A 17737-nucleotide genomic window follows, 5' to 3' on the forward strand; every position below is an offset into this window, starting at 1 on the left:
GAACTGGAGAAAAGTTGGGTTTTTGTGACATTTACCGTCAATCCTGTGTCGATGTGTGGAATAGAATACGAGCGATCCCTATCGGATACCATCCCACTACATCGGGTAGATCTGGTTGGGGAAAATAAAAGCAATTTCGTTTTAATTTTACGACCCCGAGGGGCCGCACTATGGCCCTGGCCAGAACAAGTGGCGAGCCGTCTGGAGCTGTGTCGATAAGATAAGGTATAAATTTAATTTCAAGGTTTAATGGGCGTGTTTGTTGCCGAAATTGTTTGATGTCTGGTTTGCTGATTAAAGTTGTTTCCAGAGCATACCGTTGAGCGTCGGCTGGTCGAGATTCTAATGCTTTCCGGGCTTAGGGTAAGCACCATTAAACATGGGAGGGTTTCGAAAATTATTACTGACAACCTCGAGGGGATTAACCAGGGTTGCCAAGTGACCTTTTTACCCTCATGTTATGAATTGCTCCAAGCCGCGGTAGCTTGAGAAGGGACAGACAGGTTGGACATGTCCTTTTTCTGGATTCCCCGGCGGGTGTTTTGCTTCATACGGGCCGGAAAGTATACCGGGCCTGGATGACACAAACCGTACATATGTAGGACATTCTAGCAGCTCGGTTGTTTTCATATGTACTCCACAGATAAAGCATACCAGCAAGAGGAACCCTCCAGTGGGCTGATTCGGACAATTTGAAATGATTATTATTAGAAAAGTTTTTGATAACAGACAATTTGTACGACTAGCTTTGGCTCGTCAAACGACGCAATTGTAGAACAAGTTTTCGGTCAACTCCCCCTTCCTTCCTGTGGAATAACTGGTAGAAAGGTCAAGCTCATTTCGAGTGATTGTGATGGCCGTCGTCTTCGTCGTGAGTCGGTTCCATAACGAATACAAGGATCAATCCTCGGAGCAATCCGTACATGCATTATGCAAAAGGGACTGAGATGTCTTCCCTTTTGTTGGCATCCCACACACTTTCAGCACCGGGTCACCCATTCAGTGTAGCAGAATTTGTAGGTCAATCATGCTCTTGTGATCCTGCCGAATGCTGAACCGGCTGGGAGAAATGATGGGGGGGGGGAATCATCCTTTCAGATGCGTGTCTGTGCTGAGAGCACACACAGTTTTCAATAGAGCCCATACAGCTTGCTTGTGTGTCAGAAGTAAAGTACGGGTCGGTGTTGTGTTTGTGGACGTCCTTTTCCTTATAAAAGCAAGAGCGAACGCTTTTCTGGTGAGACTGAGAAAATGTTTTCCTACACCTGCCGGCGTTATGCTTTTATGATGGTCTGTAGTAAGAGATTCCGGGAGGTTTTTAGATCCTTCCTCATTAAACTATCTTTGTTTTCTTTGCTTCTTGATTTTACATAAATTTTAAATTTAAAAAAATATATGAGGCAAATGGTTGATGGTGCAGTGGTAAGCGTGATTGCCTCTCTCACCAGTTGGCCTGGATTGGCAATTTTCGGGACTAGATTTGTCTGATCACCCATTTTTTCATATCGACGTCGTCGTGCTATCTTGTCGCACCCGCCATTTTGACGTTCCGAGAAAAACGCGTTTTAATGTTTGACCTTGAATAAACAAAAACGAGAGCACGCAATGTAAACAATAACAAACACGTTTTGTTTGGCCGACCATTCTGTGCATTGTCCCGAAGTTTGGTTGAAAGTGGTTGTTGGAGTCCCGAGTTATAATTACAAATGTTTACGGTAGTCTAGCTTGTACGTGCGTCAAACGCATCCTGACCTGAAATCCCTTTGGCCTTTTGTCGCACTTACATCAATTTTCAGGGAGTGACAAGATTGAAACTACTTTTATATGAAAAGTGACAAAAAAAAATTTCGGAGCTTTTTTGGTTTTCATTGAATATCTTAGGATTGAAATCGAATTTTGGGGATCTGTGAGGATCAAAAGCTGTGGCATTGTGAGATGCACAAATGGCGTTTTTAACTCAATTTGGCCCAAAATGCACGTACGACAATTCTGGATTTTTTTTTTAAAAGGACCAATAAACCAAATTTTCAGTTTTTACTTTTAGGGTGTTTTTTGTTACCCCTGACTCAAGGCGGTTTAAAAACACCCAAAAAGCAAAAACTGGAAATTTGGTTTATTGGACCTTTTAAAAAAAACTCCAGAATAAAGCACGACGGCGACGATATAAGCACAAAAGAGGTACCAGAGCAAGCCTGCTTTGGTAGAGTCGCTGGATAACAGCTTGACTCGTAATACAAAGATCCAATCATGGAATGAATGTTTTAGGATTGGTTTTATTTTTATCAACAATGAGTTTAAATTTCAATGAACAATGAAGCCTTTAACCGAAATTACACTTAAAAGGTAAAAAATAACATCTCAAGTACCATGCGTCTCCATAAAACCATCCCCAGAAATCAACGTAGCACATCAATCTCATTCAATTAGATTCGATCCTCCTCCACCAAAACGTGTTTGGCCTCTACCATCCTTCATTAGTACCGAAATCGCAGCCAAGACTAATGAAGCACACATGTCAACATCGTTTTTCCTGCGGGGCCAAACGTTTGTTCTCCGGGGAATCTTCCTCGTCCTCGTGCGTACCACGTGGTATTTCCGTCGACATTCTTCAAACATCGTAACTTAAAGGTGGAAAATTGTCCCCAGCCAAATTTCATGACCTGAGAGCGCCCAGAGTTTAAAGGGGGCTGAAACATAATCGTTCAAGGCGAAACATAACCTCCAAAACACGAGAAAGAGAGGGCGAGTGAGATTCTCCAGGGGGTGAACCTCTTTTATCCTTTACCTTTTTCGATTAATGGTACGATGGGACCGTTTAAACTTGCGTGTGTGTGGGTGGATAGGTTAGAGGGAGGGTGGGTTTTTGGTTCACTTTTCGGGGAGAACGTCGAGATGAATTAGGAGGCTCGTTTGTGATGGTGAGCCAAGTGTTATCCGTCGTGTCACGACGTCAATCACGATGCTCTGAAGATGGTGCCTCTCTGGAGGTAGCTCCCGTTAGATGAAGAGCTAGAGTTATTATTGTGTTATGGTTAAACGATATGAGAGGGAGAAGATGTCTTTTCGCTAAGAATAGAGATGAAAGTTTCCGATTATGAAAGCTTCCGTTGTAGATACTCGAGATTGTTTGTTGTGAGATTTCTCAAATATTTGAGTTGATTCTTTGCCTGTTCTTGAAATATTATAAATCCTAAATTTATAAATTTTTAAATTATTATTTTCAATTATTATGCAAACACTGTAAAAAAAAGGCACGTAGCCTGTGTTTTTAAAGAATTTCATAAAATTACTCATGACGAGTGAAGCTGACATAAGTAAAAAGAAAAGAGTGGGAAATGATTCTAAGAAATAAGAGTGCAGAATGTTAATACAGAGTTGATTAATTCTGGCAAAGCCACATAATTTCAAAGAATTTATTAGCATTCCTCAAAACTTCTAATGACTCAAGAGATGATGCAATTCTTTTTTTTCATTCTCAGAATCATATTTCTTCCTTATTTCTTAAAGCTACATCAATCATCGTCACAATTTTTCGAAAATTCCAAATACATCAGCATGACATGAATAATTGACATAAATATCATCTAATGAGCATAATTATTATGCTCACTAGAAGATATTTATGTACTTTTTGGAAGCAAGATCATTAATTGATGATTCAAGGGATTTTTTTTAAATAAAAATTGAAATCGATTTTGTGAAATGCCTGTATTGAAGAATTGAAATCTAAAGAAACAACTTCGCTTCTGTATGATTAAATTTTGATACACATTTTGCCGAAAATTACCTAACAACATATTCTTTATCTTCATTTTTATCCACAGATGCTCAACGTAGCCCTTTCTAGACGCACATCAACCAGCAACAAACGGTGATGGGTCATTCTCGCCGCCATCAACACCATCACCGAGATCATCGCTGTCACTGCTATCGATCCCGGTCAACCCGCTGCCAGCGGCCATGGTTGATCACCGTAGTCCTACTACTGCAGCTAGCATTCCATCTGTCATCCGGCCTAGCGCTCGAGCAGCAGCCGCTTCTACCACGTGGCGACCCGTCAGACGCCTCCTCATCCTTAGCCAGCACGTCGCTGCCACCGTGTGAAGCGAAAACGCTCGATGAAATTCCACCGGATCCGTTCTACGATGTGTCGTCCATCACTGTCCAGGCAGCTAAGGCGTTCGCCGACTTCCTGGCCGAGCGTCGGATTGACACCAGCAAGGACGACCGGAAGTTGAGCATCGCCCGGGAAAAGGCAAACGAACTTGCCAGTGGCGTGCTCAAGGAGGACGATGGCCTACTTGCGGTGGCCATTGCCTCCCCGAGGCTGCCCCTGGCCGTTGTTCAGTTCCGGGACAAAATCGACCCCATCCACGCGAACCTGTCCGAGACGAAGATCTTTCTGTCCACGTACTGGCGCGAACTGGGCGCCGCCTGGAACCAAAGCAACGGCGCCCAGTTCTGGGGCGCCCCCTTCCGGGACTGTGGCCCCCTGTACGGACGGTGGCTGTGGCCGTTCAGCGTAACGGTTGAATCGCAAGGGTACAAGTAAGTATATGCTATGTCTTGAACACCCACCCTCGACTCTCCCAACCGTTAATGTAATTATCGCTAATTGAATTTGAGTCGGTTTCCTTTTTCTACCCTCGATCAAACTCAACCTCAAATACATCGAAAACAACAACGAACAAAGTACCATGAAAGTATTATTTATACATTCGAAGCTCATACCCTTTATTTCGATTATCGCAACTTCAACGCGACTGGAATATCAACTGGTTAGCTGGTTCCGAAGACAGGGGTGCCGGGAAAGTTGGCCGACTTATCAAGAAAATCAATTAGTAAGGATTATCCTCGAAGAAAACTTTCCAAAATATATTTACGTTGCTAAAATGTTTACCCTTATATGAATTTTTTTCATAAAAAAACTCTTACCCCAAAAATCACCACCACTGTTCTGCCGTTCTACGCATAATTGTCCCATGTTCAAAAAAGAGCAAGTGAGAAAAACGCGATTGAAATTTTTCGATCGATTTCTGTGTTTCTACGCATAATTGTCACGTGGGTTCCTATTCGTCCTATGTGTCCCTAATCGCCCCAGTTAGCAGTTTATCACCCTTATTTCTGATTATCTTGCTATACAACTGGTAAACAAGACATAATGCTTAGTAAAACTGATGATTCCGTGTAAGAAAATACTTGGTGGGACAATTATGCGTAGAAGTTCAACGATGGGACAAACAGACTTGGTGTTGTTTTTAATGAGTTTTCGAACAAAGTACCAGATTTTATGTGTTTTTCTTAAAGTACACATAAAACTAAACTTAAAAATGTCACAAAGTCAAAATCGTCCAAAATTGACATGGGACAATTATGCGTAGAACGGCAGTGTTAGTGTCCCAAAACCTACACAATATTTGCTTATCATTATTCAATGTGCTTCTCGAATTTGGCTCCTCGAAACGATCGTTCCCCTCCTCTCTTTCTCGAATAAATTAAGCCTTGTCTTGATGATTGGCTATATGTGAAGCACCATCATCAACCAGAGCCACCCATTGAAAGCGTTTGCACGTGGACGCATGAATGAGGGTGAGAGGTAAATAGGAAGAAAAGAGTAAAAAATATCCTTATGTTGAAATTAATTAAAAAGAAAAGAAGATTTGATAATCTTATGCAGTGCGTTATACTGGCAGGTTTTCGTTTCCAATAAATTACAAATTACTTTAAAAAAGTACTTAAAAATTATGAGAAATTAAACATCAAGCGAATAACAATCCTGAACTATTCTCGACTGATTTAATGACATTTCAATTTATTTTTCCCTATTTTGGGCCTAGTACCTATTTTGGGTCTACCAAACCGAATTCAACGAAATTGAGGAATCTGCCACTGGATAAGGATACGTGCAGTCATTATCTTCATTTGGTGGGCAAGAATAATTCACTTTTTCCTCCTAAATTAGAAATAAAGCAAAAAAAAATAGCACTCTTCACTTTTTTTCATGACAAATCGCTAGTTGCCAATTAGGTCGAAAATTTTCACCACTTTTGCTTACCGCTTGTTGACACTCAGCGTCACGGCTTTCATCGCTCAGCACACACGGATGAGAGCCATCCCCCGAATCTCCAACCACCGGCAATAAGTTTTTATTGGTGGGTTGCACAATCCTGTTGCAAAAACAATCACTAAGCTGCCACCAAATCAATTAAATAACTGATTAAAGTTACATCGTCCATCTCGGAGAGAATGGCTTTATTTATAGTCCATTTGACACTTCTACAAATTGCGGCAGTGTGTGTGTGCGCTTTTCACAAATTACAGTCTTTCTTGCATATTACGGGCTTGTTGTCTGGCTGCGCAACAAATGTTTAGTTATGTTTTGAACTCGTAAAGAATGATATAAATCATGCCTAAAGGCTAGTATGCAGATCGAGGGAAAGGGGTCAAAAATCAGCTTTACGGACAGCAGAACAAAGGAGAGGGAGCGATTTCTTGGGTCTTTTCCTCACCCTCTCTGACTTGCTTGCGCTGCCGCTGCTGCCCATTTGAGATTTTTATTTTTCCCGTGTACAGGAGGTCATTTTGAGTAACTTTTGTTCTACGAAAAACTTTACTTCTCTTGTTTTCTTGCTTCATTTTTAGTATTTTAATTTGCATTTATCTTGTAAAGTTTATGTTTTTGGCCTATTCTACCACCTCCTATCATTACATTTTGCCTATCTAATTTTTTCATGTTTTTTACAGGCATAGGTAGAGGCATAGTCTGGGACACTAGAAAAATTACTGCATACTTATTTTTACTTAAAGTAAAGGATTTTTTAGAAGAAAAAAAACACAGCCAAAGTTGACCCCTAAAAAATACATTTTTAAGCATTGGCAAAGTCACATGAAACCCCGAGCAGACGGAAATAACTTGGGAATAACATTTTTTGATATTTGAAAATACTAGGCCAATGACATTTTATGTTATTTATAACAAGGTTTGTTATTCGTCGTTATAATTTTTTTGTTATTAGATTGTTATTGTAACAACAGACTAATAACATTTTTAGTTATTCTTCGAACAAATCTTTGTTATTCAAAAATCAAATTATTCGCTCTACAGCATTGCCTTGGCGTTCTCGATTGCGAGATTCCTACTCGAAACTAGGTGTCCGAAGGCTTGATTGTTGAGGCAATTGCAAACCCCTTTTTACACCTTAGCTTCCATCCACCCCGGGATTCGAACTGACGACCTTTGGATTGTTAGTCCAACTGCCTACCAGCGACTCCACCAGGACAGGACCCAGGGAGACGACTCCTACACCTGGACTGAGCTAACGACCTAACCTTTTTTTAGGTTAGTCCGGGGCCAACATTTACTTCCCGTCCGACGGAAATTTGCCACCGGGACCTTCTGGGATCGAACCCAGGCCGACTGGATGAGAGGCAATCACGCTTACCCCTACACCACGGTCCCGGCTAATCCTTGTTATTATTTTTTGTTATTTTAACAACTAATCCAATCATCCCAATAACAGTTGGTGGTATTCTTCCATAACAAAAAATGTTATTCCAAAGTTGTTTTGGCATTCAATCAATATCAGACCAATAACAAATTGTGTTATGTTAACATAAACTGTTATTCAACTCTTATGCAAAAATGGATTTTGCAAGAATATTCCATAACGCTTTTTGTTATTTTAACAGTACTTGTTATTGAAATGGCATGAATTTTGTTATTACCGTCTGCCCGGGACAAGTAAAACTTCCAACCCATAAATTTTCTAAAATTTTAAAAGTTCTCCTTTCTAATATTTTTAAAGATCAAAAATTGATGTTTGGCCTTTTTTTATTAAATCAAAGCCCGTCTCAAGGCGGGGTTGGGTTGCAGAGGATTAAAATGACAAAAAATAATAAAAAAGATTTGTTCGAAGAATAACTAAAAATGTAATTACTCTGTTACTACAATTACAATCCAATAACAAAAAAAAATCATAACAACGAATAACAAATCTTGTTATAAATAACATAAAATGTTATTGGCCTGGTATTTTCAAATATCAAAAAATGTTATTCCAAAGTTATTACCGTCTGCTCGGGAACCCAGAAAACAATCCAAGAAGCGTTACAAAATTCTCAGATGGAATTGAAGCTCTTTCTGTTCAGTAACGAAAGCAGTACTGGTTTGCTACTATATTTCACCTTAGGGCTAGGGTGGCAGAAGCAAAATGGCTAAAATCTAACAACCGTCCTTGAAGTTTGGGTGGGTGGTTAATGGTGGGAGAGGGTGGATGGTGGCGTTAGACCCTCACAATAATAACATTGGTCCTGCCAGTCAGAACGTTCATTCGTTCGTTTGCAAGAGCTGTTTATTATGCCGTCTTGGCTACGTCTGCAAGCGTAAAATTAAGCGAAATAATATTTGTCTTCATTAAATGGCTCATCTTTGAGGGAAGAGTACTATTTTGTGTGTGAAGGAAGGGGGAGGTTTAGAATCATAAGTAACAACCACGTAATGCGATTAAACGCAGCAGCAAGTTTGGGCAATGGAAGGTGGAATGATGAGGGAGGTGGAGTGCTTTCTTGACTGGAGTCAGTACATAAACATTAGTGCAAGCCAGCTGTAGTGACGCCTGTTGAAATTGGGTGCGTTCTGTCGTGAATCTTTTCTATTCGTTTAGGTAGAGATTCTTTTCAAAAAAAATATACCTAATTCTAACAACAATTTTTAAATTCGAAAATAAAAAATAGTGGCCAAATGCCTTTTGGTTACAAATTTGTTTTAAAATTCTGAAATACAACTAATTATGTTTATTAATGTTTTTACATGAACAGCATATTGTAAGAGATTTTTATGGAAGTTCTAATACTAAATTATCTTCTTTGATCATAAAAATACATACGCATTAGGTTAGGAGCACATAAAAAGCAATTAATACTTGTAGCCCTAGTTTAAAAAAAGCATAGTATATTATAAGAAGTTGTAAAAGGACTTTCTAAAAACAATACAATCCACTCGAAAAATTTATCCTTTTAGCGCACTTGCTTTGTAAAGTATTTTAAAGGCAACATTTAATTTACACTGAAACATTTACCGATCACAAAAGGTCCCGCCAACCCATTTCACCCAGATTCAACCAGCAGCACACAGCCCCTAAGAGCCACTTCATGAATCAATTTCGCAATCAAAGCACCTGCCACTTTGCACGAAACACCACGTCGTCTGTACACCGGCGGTGTTGCATGAATGGAAAACCATTTCTCTACGTTTTATTTTTTGCTTCGCCTGCGCGCTTTTTTTTTTGCAAAGCCGTCAACGCGGAAAATATGCTCGTCCAAATAACTCGCCAACTCGCCAGCTTCTGCAGCGTAAAAGGAAGCACCTTGGTGAAAGGTGGGTGCACGGAGAAAAATGAGTTCCCAAAATCGTGAACAAGCGTTCATGAAAATGGGAACCTCGAACAAAGTGTTCAAATTTCATGGTACGTTTTTCAAAATCGTACCATGGAATTTGAACACTTTGTTCGAGGTTCTCATTTTCATGAACGCTTGTTCACGATTTTGGGAACTCTTTTTTCTCCGTGTGTATTTATTAAATTTTCCAATCCTGCACGTCCTGTACCAGCCCTGTACAAAGCTCAACCCAGTATTTCGCGTGGTGTGCACCAACCGACCACCGACCAGATCAGACCTTACAGCAGAGCTTTGAAAGCTCTACCTACAGTCAGACCATGCCAGGGCGTCGGAGTGAATTAATAAAAATATTTAATAAATGAGTCCCCTTGCTCGACGGTGGCCATTCTTTTCCATTCATTGTGGTTGCGAACTTTATGCCGCACAGTGTTCAGATCTCTGTTTGCGTGCATTTTTGTTTTCACGTGGCCCTTTGTTATCCGGGGATCCTTTCTCTGGTGGGCAACCAGAGCACCGGAGCTTGAGGCCACATAATTTTGTTGATTCCATATTTACTTGGTAGGGCAGGCGGAAAATGTCGGGCCGAGCGAGATCTGAGCAAAAGAGATTGCGGTTGAATTAAATTTTGGTTGGCTTATAAAATGAAACAAATTTGGGATTTTATCAAGCCAAGAGAATTGCACTATGAAAAAGTATAAATTTGAAAAGTTGAATCTTTCATTTGAAAAAGTTGTACAAGCGAGATTAAACTATTAACAATACATTGTGTAACTTTTATTAATTATATTTTTGTCGAACCATCCATAAACCCCAAACAAAATAAAATGGTAAAAAAAAACAAATCATATGTGAAGGTAACGGTAATTCATAGTATCAACGCCTTGGTATCACTGATATTATCAAATTGTCAAAACAACGGACCTCACAACTTCAAGAGTAAATTTCATTCCACTTCAGCTCATCACCAGCTTTGCCCTCCCACCCGTAAACCTTATGGAAATAAATTAGATTTTCTATTTTCTCGCACGTCTTACCATCTAACTTAATAATTTAGTAGGGTAAAGCTTCTTGTTCTGACTATGTTAAATTCCGATTATTTATGTCGTGAAACTTTCTACTAAAGCAAATATTGTTCTAAACAGCAACTTTCATCAATTCCATAACTTAATTTCATATAAACAAAAAAAAATAGGATGCCTCCCCCTTAAATATCATAATTTAGCTTATTTCTCCTAACCTCACGCCCTTCTCCTTCTCATCTTCTTCTCCCTTCCCAGGATCGTGGCGTCGGCGTTCATCGCGGCCGACGTGGACCAATGCAACGACGCGCTGGAAGCCATCTTCGGCCGGCGACATTCCTGCGACCGGGAGTCCACCTTCTGTCTGATGTCGGACCCGGACGAGGGCAGTGGCGGGCTGGACGGCGGCGTCAGCGGCCGGGGGAAGTACACCTGCGTGTGCCGCGACGGGTACTACATCCCGAACGAGTCCTTCCAGGGCTTCACCTCGGACAAGAACGACGCAAATGTGACGAACTTTAGGTGAGAGTTGTTCGTTCCAATTAAACTTTGTGGGGACAAAGTTTTTAGTATGAATGTGTTTGCTATACATTTTATAGCACTTTATTATTATAAAGTTTTTTTTTTCTATTTATGAAATTGAATGATTTTTTTGTCTGGTCTAATATTAAAAACATCTCTAAATATTAAAAAAAAAAACATAAGACAAAAATTCAACCACAAATTGAAAAAAATGTCGTTGAAACTTTAAGCAATCCTCGTGAGTTGCCTCAGTTTCCGATCAATTCCACCACAGACAACACGTTAACCCTCTACAACCAGAACAAAAATGAGCTGATATGGTCAAGGAAAAGGAGAGATATTGTTGTGCCCGATTTTTGAACCAATTAATCTTTAAATTGTCTTATTAGGGTGGAATCGAAAATTGATTTTTTCTACCAAACTTTTTTTGGATTCCTTTAAAAAAAAATCAAATCAAATCAAATCAAACTTTTTTTGGATTCCTTTTAGGTATTAATTTTTCGTTATGGTCTGAAAACTATGAAATTTCATAAAATGAAGACTTCAAAAAAATCAATTAGATTTGCAACAAATTCAACATTTTGGCTCTATTTGCATATTTCTAATCAACTAAAATCGAGTTAGGCCACCGTTAACTCAAAATAATAATTTATTTAGCATAAAATTTGATTCAATTTCAGAGCACTTTTTATTGTGTACTTGTTGTTATTCTGTGAAGCAAATGTAAAAATATTAACCCCATATTGTATTTTTTTTTTTCGGTTCTTAAATTTTTTCCTTCTTCATAAGGTCTTCACTTTAAAAACAATGTTGTTTTTTTCTTCTTATTCTTCTCTTATTTAAATTGTAAAAAACGCACAGAAACATAATCTGAGACATTACAAAAATTACAACAACAAAAATTATTTATAGAATTGGAACTCATCCAAAGCTGATCCATGAAAATGTACTTTTTTCAAAAATATTGGCAAAGTAACACACAAGACAATCTTCCAACCTAAAAAATATTCTTAAATTTCACAAGTTTTTCTTTCCAATGAGATCTTTTTTTCAATGGATTTTTGGTGAATTTCTAGATTGAAGCCCGCCTTGATCGGAAGTTAGGTTGTAGAGTGTTGTCTCTCTGAAATTAAACAGAATTTAAAAAATATTGAAAAATAAATTTTGAGTCTAAAATTTAATTTTGATACAAAACTATCAAAAAATCCTTTAAACATTGTAACAGTTGTAATATTGTCTAAACTTTACAAAATAACAGTAAATTTATTTTTCAAAAAAAAAATAAAAAATTAAATTTCTACCGATGAATAATGCTAGAGAAGACAGGGAGGCAAAACCTTGAGATATAATTTGCAATGGCCTAATACGTGATTCAACTGGTTGAAAATGAACTATTTGCAAAATTTATTTGATGAGTGTATGGAATATTACACACCGAAAGCTCGTCAGTATGGGAAATCTACTTGACTGAAATGTCAAGCCGCCGAGCTCCCGTGGTGTAGTGGTACGGGTTTCGCTTTGTAAGCGGAAGGTCGATGGCTTGAAACCCATCTGGCGAGGCAAAAGGGGTAGGTGGCGGTCGAGAGGGGATATCGGCTGCTGCGGGAATTGACTTTGTCAAGTCCCAAGCCTCCCCAAAACCCATCCCATCCAATCTCTCGGACGATCTGTTGGCGACTGAGTCTGAGCGTTGAAGAACTCTGTAACAATACGCAGAGAAGAGCTTCAAATGCTACTTTCGACTCGGTCACATGCTCTCAGGCAAAATTCGAGCTGAAGATTGGGCTATATGATCGGTAACGATCTCTAGATGGGTCAAAAATAAACGAGATTTCCTCAATCTCGCTCATCTCCACGTCCTCCGATCGGTCTCTCGTGCTCGTGTGGCATGGCATTTGGGGGATTGGTCTGGGGAATGAGAGGGGGCAACTGCTCGAATAATTCGTCAAATACTGTCTCGCTCAAACAATAGCGCTACGGAAGACGACCGTTCGGCAGGCTGTGTATAGCAGCAAAACAGAAAACCTGAGAACAGATCATACTACAATAGATACGCAAGTGTCGCAGTGGTCCGTGTCTGTTCACAGTAAAAAAAAAAAAAAAATGTCAAGCTGATAAGGGTTCGTTCAAAAATTACGTCCATGAATAGGGGGAGGGGGGGTCTGAGATTTGTGACAGCCCATGTTCAAAGTATAGGAAAAGTGAGTGACAGGGGGGAGGGGTGGGTTTGATATCCCGTAAATCTCTGGACGTAATATTTGAACAAACCCTAATAAGAGTTAATTCTTATCACTTTAAAGAAGGCTATCAGACGCGGCTAAGGCGCATGGTTAACACAGTAAAAAAATTCTGTGTAAAATCGCATGCAAAAGCATGTAATATTGTAAGAGAAAACGTGTACACAAAAAGCATGTACCGAAGAAAAGTAATCAGGTCGGTTCACCCCAAAAATAACATCAATCCGGCGAAAGTCATTTTCAGATTACCAAGTCTGCGCCCCAACCCGCTCGGCTATCTCGCCGCTGAGTAAATGGTTGGATCAATGCCAATGTAACAGTAGGGTTTCCGTACGTCGTATACTGTGTTCACTGCATTTATTTTTCTTTGGTACATGCTTTTTGTGTACACGTTTTCGCATACAATATTACATGCTTTTGCTCACAAAGGTGATGTGCATGCTTTTGCATGCGATTTTACCATCGGATTTTTTGCTGTGAACATTGCCTCTCCGTTTACGCTCAGTATGAATCTCGTAGGTTTTATAATAATCTTTTATAAAGGTCCAGTGATATAAATTAAAATATTTTTCTTAAATGATTCCTAAATCAGTTATCACTTAAACTCATATTTTTTTCCTGCTTTTCCTTACAGCTGCATTCCATGCCCGAGCGCGTGCGAGTGCAATTCGGCCGGCAGCTGCGAACGCCCGGACGAGGACTTCAGCACGGAAACGCTGATGAAGGCCACCATTGGTGCTATTTTGGGAGCGTGTATGCTTTGTTGTTTAGTGTTAGCGTTAATTGTGTTCCGTCAACGAAAGTGCAAGGTGCGTGTGGTGCAAACATGCACAAACTCGTTCTAATTTTAATTTTTTATTTTTCTTTTTTTTTCAGACAATTGCAACGGGGATGTGGACCATTTTAGAGACAATTTTATTCGGGATATTACTTTTGTATCTAGCGGTGAGTAACAGCGAAATCTTCAAAAATTTCCGGCAAAATAAATTTTTATATAGAGCAAATCGCTGCTGACGTCAACCGTGACTAACGCAATTACCAGGACAGAAAGCAGGACCAGGTCGTAAAATATCGCACTTGGTTTTATTGTAGGGGGCTGTTAAAAAATAACCTTTATTTTATCCGTGGCAGACAAACCCGTCTCAATGTCAGCAGAGGCTACGCGCGAGGACACTTGAACAGGATGTGGGCAAATTAACTTTACAAATTTATACTGCCGACCTGCTGTGACCTGGGTGTTTTAATTCGGGCTCGGCTTGGGAAATAAAGCTGATGTGCCATTTTTGTTTTGAAAGTCAGGTCTGTCTTTTAAAACTGAATTTGACTCAAACATGCGACAACAAATATTACAACAACTGTTAGTGAAACCAAAGATTAACTTTAAACTTAAAATTAAAATTAAATAAAAAAAGAAAAGGTTGGAACAAAAAAAAACAAATCAACACATTTTAATTGAAGCTCACACCCTGACACAAACCAATTTTGAAACACCACAATGATACTTTAGATGCTTTTTACAGTTATATTTTTATCCTTCACCATCAGAATCCATTGCACTCTTATCGATTCGTTATAGTTTTTCAATTTTGGTGCAACCTCTCCAATTAAAATTGTTGCCAGTTCAACTAGCCATTCGGTTGCAACAATGAACCGAAGCAGAGAAATTCAGAGGAAATAAAAAAACAAACCGCCTGCAGCATATTTATGTTGCCCACTCAACAGGTTTTCCTCTGCCACCCCTCGACTCCCTTCATTTTCCTGAATGGTGCCATCCAGAAGAGATGTAGCATTGGAACATATTAAATTGAGTCACTCTTTAAATATCACTTTTAGCTGTAACAAAATGTTATCAGATGATTAGAATTTTTCAAAACCTTTGAAAATCTTCCACAAAAATGCTACGTCATTTGTAGATTACACCCAATAGGAAACCCCAGCTGGTATCTTTTTCCATGTCCAGGCAAAATGAAGCACACAAAAAACACCGAAAGCAGAAAAACAAAAAGCCACTGGCGAAGCATTTTCAATCAGAAAGTTTTCGTTTATCATTAAAGTTTGTCGCTGGTTGCCGGGGAGAGGCAAAACATCCTGCCAATTCCACAGTTGGAGGAACAGCAGCAAAAATGGAAATCGATTTCGGTGATTTTTGTATCTCTGAGGAAATGAGAGGTAAATTGGGTACTTCACTTTTAGAAAAAGGGATGAAGTTTTGTCTGGAAATGGAACATAATTGAAAAATTGCTTCGATTTTAAATTTGGTCATCATAGGGTGTTCCCTAAATCTTGAAAGCATGAAAAATTCAAAATAATAATTTCAAATCTTTCAAAAGATCCACTAAACTAAAGTATGTCTGTCGACAATAAAATAAAATGCCTTTAAATGGTCTTTGAAATAGCTTCAAACGGTCCGTCAAAAACATATGTTTATCTGGAATGGTTGAAAAAGCATAAGTTTGAGTTGAGATTGAGATTAGAACAAGTTTTAATTGGATCACGGTTCTGAACAGTGTCCTCCAGAAGTTTGTTTGAAACCGGTTACCGATGTCCAGAGTTATAATTTAAAAATAAACAATCGTGCGTGCAAGAGTGACACAACAACCTCTGATGAAAATTCCTTGCGGCAACTTATCGCAAATGCAGGTTGTGGCAAAACAGCAACACCAGATCGGAACTACATTACATATAATAAATCTCAACATTGCATGAAGCTTGGTATTCTTGGAAGTAGAAATTACAACAAGTTTTTTCAAATGTTGCTTCTTATGTGTTCCCTATGTTATGTTTGTATTTTTCATTCCCAAAAATACACTGAACATGCATCATTTGTAACGCGAAACGATAAACAAACCATAAATCAAATCGCTTCGACGACATTCCGTGCTCCGAAACCACCGTTCCTAAAATCACCCCTCTCTGATAATTAGATGATTTGACTGGGGAGGGCCATGAATTAATCCAAATGGGATTTCCATCAAATGCTTTTCGTTGTTGTTGTTGTCCTCTAAGTCGTCGAGCATTCGTGCCAATAATGCGTATAAATGGTCGCCATAAATCGTTCCTGCGTGTTGAGCTGTTTATGACGAGGAGGCAACTTTGGACCGGAAAAGCCGGTTTTATGGCTATCGAAGAACTGCTGAACGATGCGACACTGCCGGTTGAAGGGCATCAGGGAAAATGGTTTTTATGATTTTCTTGTGTACATAAAAATAAGTGTTTTCACTAAGACGATTTCAATGTCTTGTGAAAGGACAAATGCTGAATTGATGCGTCTCTTGAACAAACTTAATTTCAAGAAGAAGAAAAAAGACCACAGTATGTTGATGCAACATTTTCATCAAGATGATCAAACCCGAGTGCGTGCTACCGTATAACCAAACATCAATATTTGCCTTGAATCAATCAATAGCATCATTAAATTACATCCATCGAACTCTCAACCTATCTCTATCTCTCTCTGAAGAGGACGAAGACGACACCCAGGTTCAATTCCAAACAGGATAACTGGTTTGCGTACCCGTATAAGTGTGTGTGTGGAGTTCATTCATGGGAGCAAATTGGCTCATCCATCGTCCCACACAAACTTTGCACACCTGTTTGGTCACTTGTGCTGATTGTGATTTCAAGAAATCCACTCAAGCTCAACCCACAAAGACTGGCACAGCGTGGAACCGGGTTGTGGGAAGCATCCAGGCTGGGACAGCTAGGCAGCAGTAGCCAACTGGAAATTTAAGTTCCAACATTAAAATCAAAATTCAATCAAAATTTTAAACAATGAAAATTAAGAATGACAAATTTTAAATGCAGCTTTCATCAATTTTCCATTTTCAAAAACAAGTTGCTCGCAATCTACTTTATTCTTCAATGGTGTGTAAATACGGACGGATGTAATATAACCTCCATTTAGTCAGTTGATGTTTATATTAGGAACGAGCTAGATAAACCCTTTGTTTTCACTTCGACATTGACCCCATGACATTGTTCTGCTTGATTTGGTTGCCGAAGTCTCGAGTTATAATTACAAATGTTTACGGTAGTCGGACTAGTAAGTATGTCAAACACGTTCTGACCTGAAATCCCTTTGGCCAGTTGTCGCACTTACATCAATTTCCAGGGTGTGTCAAGATTGCACGACAAGATTGAAACTTTTTTCAAATGAAAAGTGGCGACAATTCACCGATTTTTTTTCTGTTTTTATTGAATATCACAGGATTGAAAACGAATTTTGGGGATCTCTCAAGAAACATTTTTAAACCAACTAGCCACCACCAAGTTTTATTAAAGGTTTATTGTAGCATCTTGATTGCCTAATAGTTTTATTTGGGCATTCACCGCAACCAACAAGCAAGAGCTAATTAATAGGCTCTAACAGGGTTTTATGCCTCGGACATAAAACCGGGTGTAAATAAAAGCCGACTGGCTTTCAATAAGGTTTTATGAAAGTTTTAATAGAGGCTTGAAAACCAGATGGCAATGCCATGCCAAACGGTTTTATCGCATGCTTTGTTAAAACTTAGGGTGTTGTAGCTGTCAAGTGCCAGTAGGCATGTAAAAAGCTCACTTAAA

The 17737-nt window shown here is 39.1% G+C and overlaps 1 protein-coding gene across 6 annotated transcripts in view; it reads left to right on the top strand.

The window, feature by feature from the left end:
* Positions 1-17737, top strand: part of LOC6035260 (probable G-protein coupled receptor 158) — a 93494-nt gene that overhangs the window by 48266 nt on the left and 27491 nt on the right. For all 6 annotated transcript variants that reach the window (XM_038253987.1, XM_038253989.1, XM_038253990.1 and 3 more), the window contains exons 4-7: positions 3825-4548; positions 10674-10937; positions 13809-13983; positions 14051-14119. In XM_038253987.1, the coding sequence (XP_038109915.1) occupies positions 3875-4548; positions 10674-10937; positions 13809-13983; positions 14051-14119 (1182 nt within the window). In that variant the 5' untranslated portion in view covers positions 3825-3874. The remainder of the gene's footprint in view (positions 1-3824; positions 4549-10673; positions 10938-13808; positions 13984-14050; positions 14120-17737) is intronic.

Source organism: Culex quinquefasciatus, chromosome 2 (genome assembly GCF_015732765.1).
Source record: "Culex quinquefasciatus strain JHB chromosome 2, VPISU_Cqui_1.0_pri_paternal, whole genome shotgun sequence".
Classification (NCBI taxonomy): Eukaryota; Metazoa; Arthropoda; class Insecta; order Diptera; family Culicidae; genus Culex; species Culex quinquefasciatus.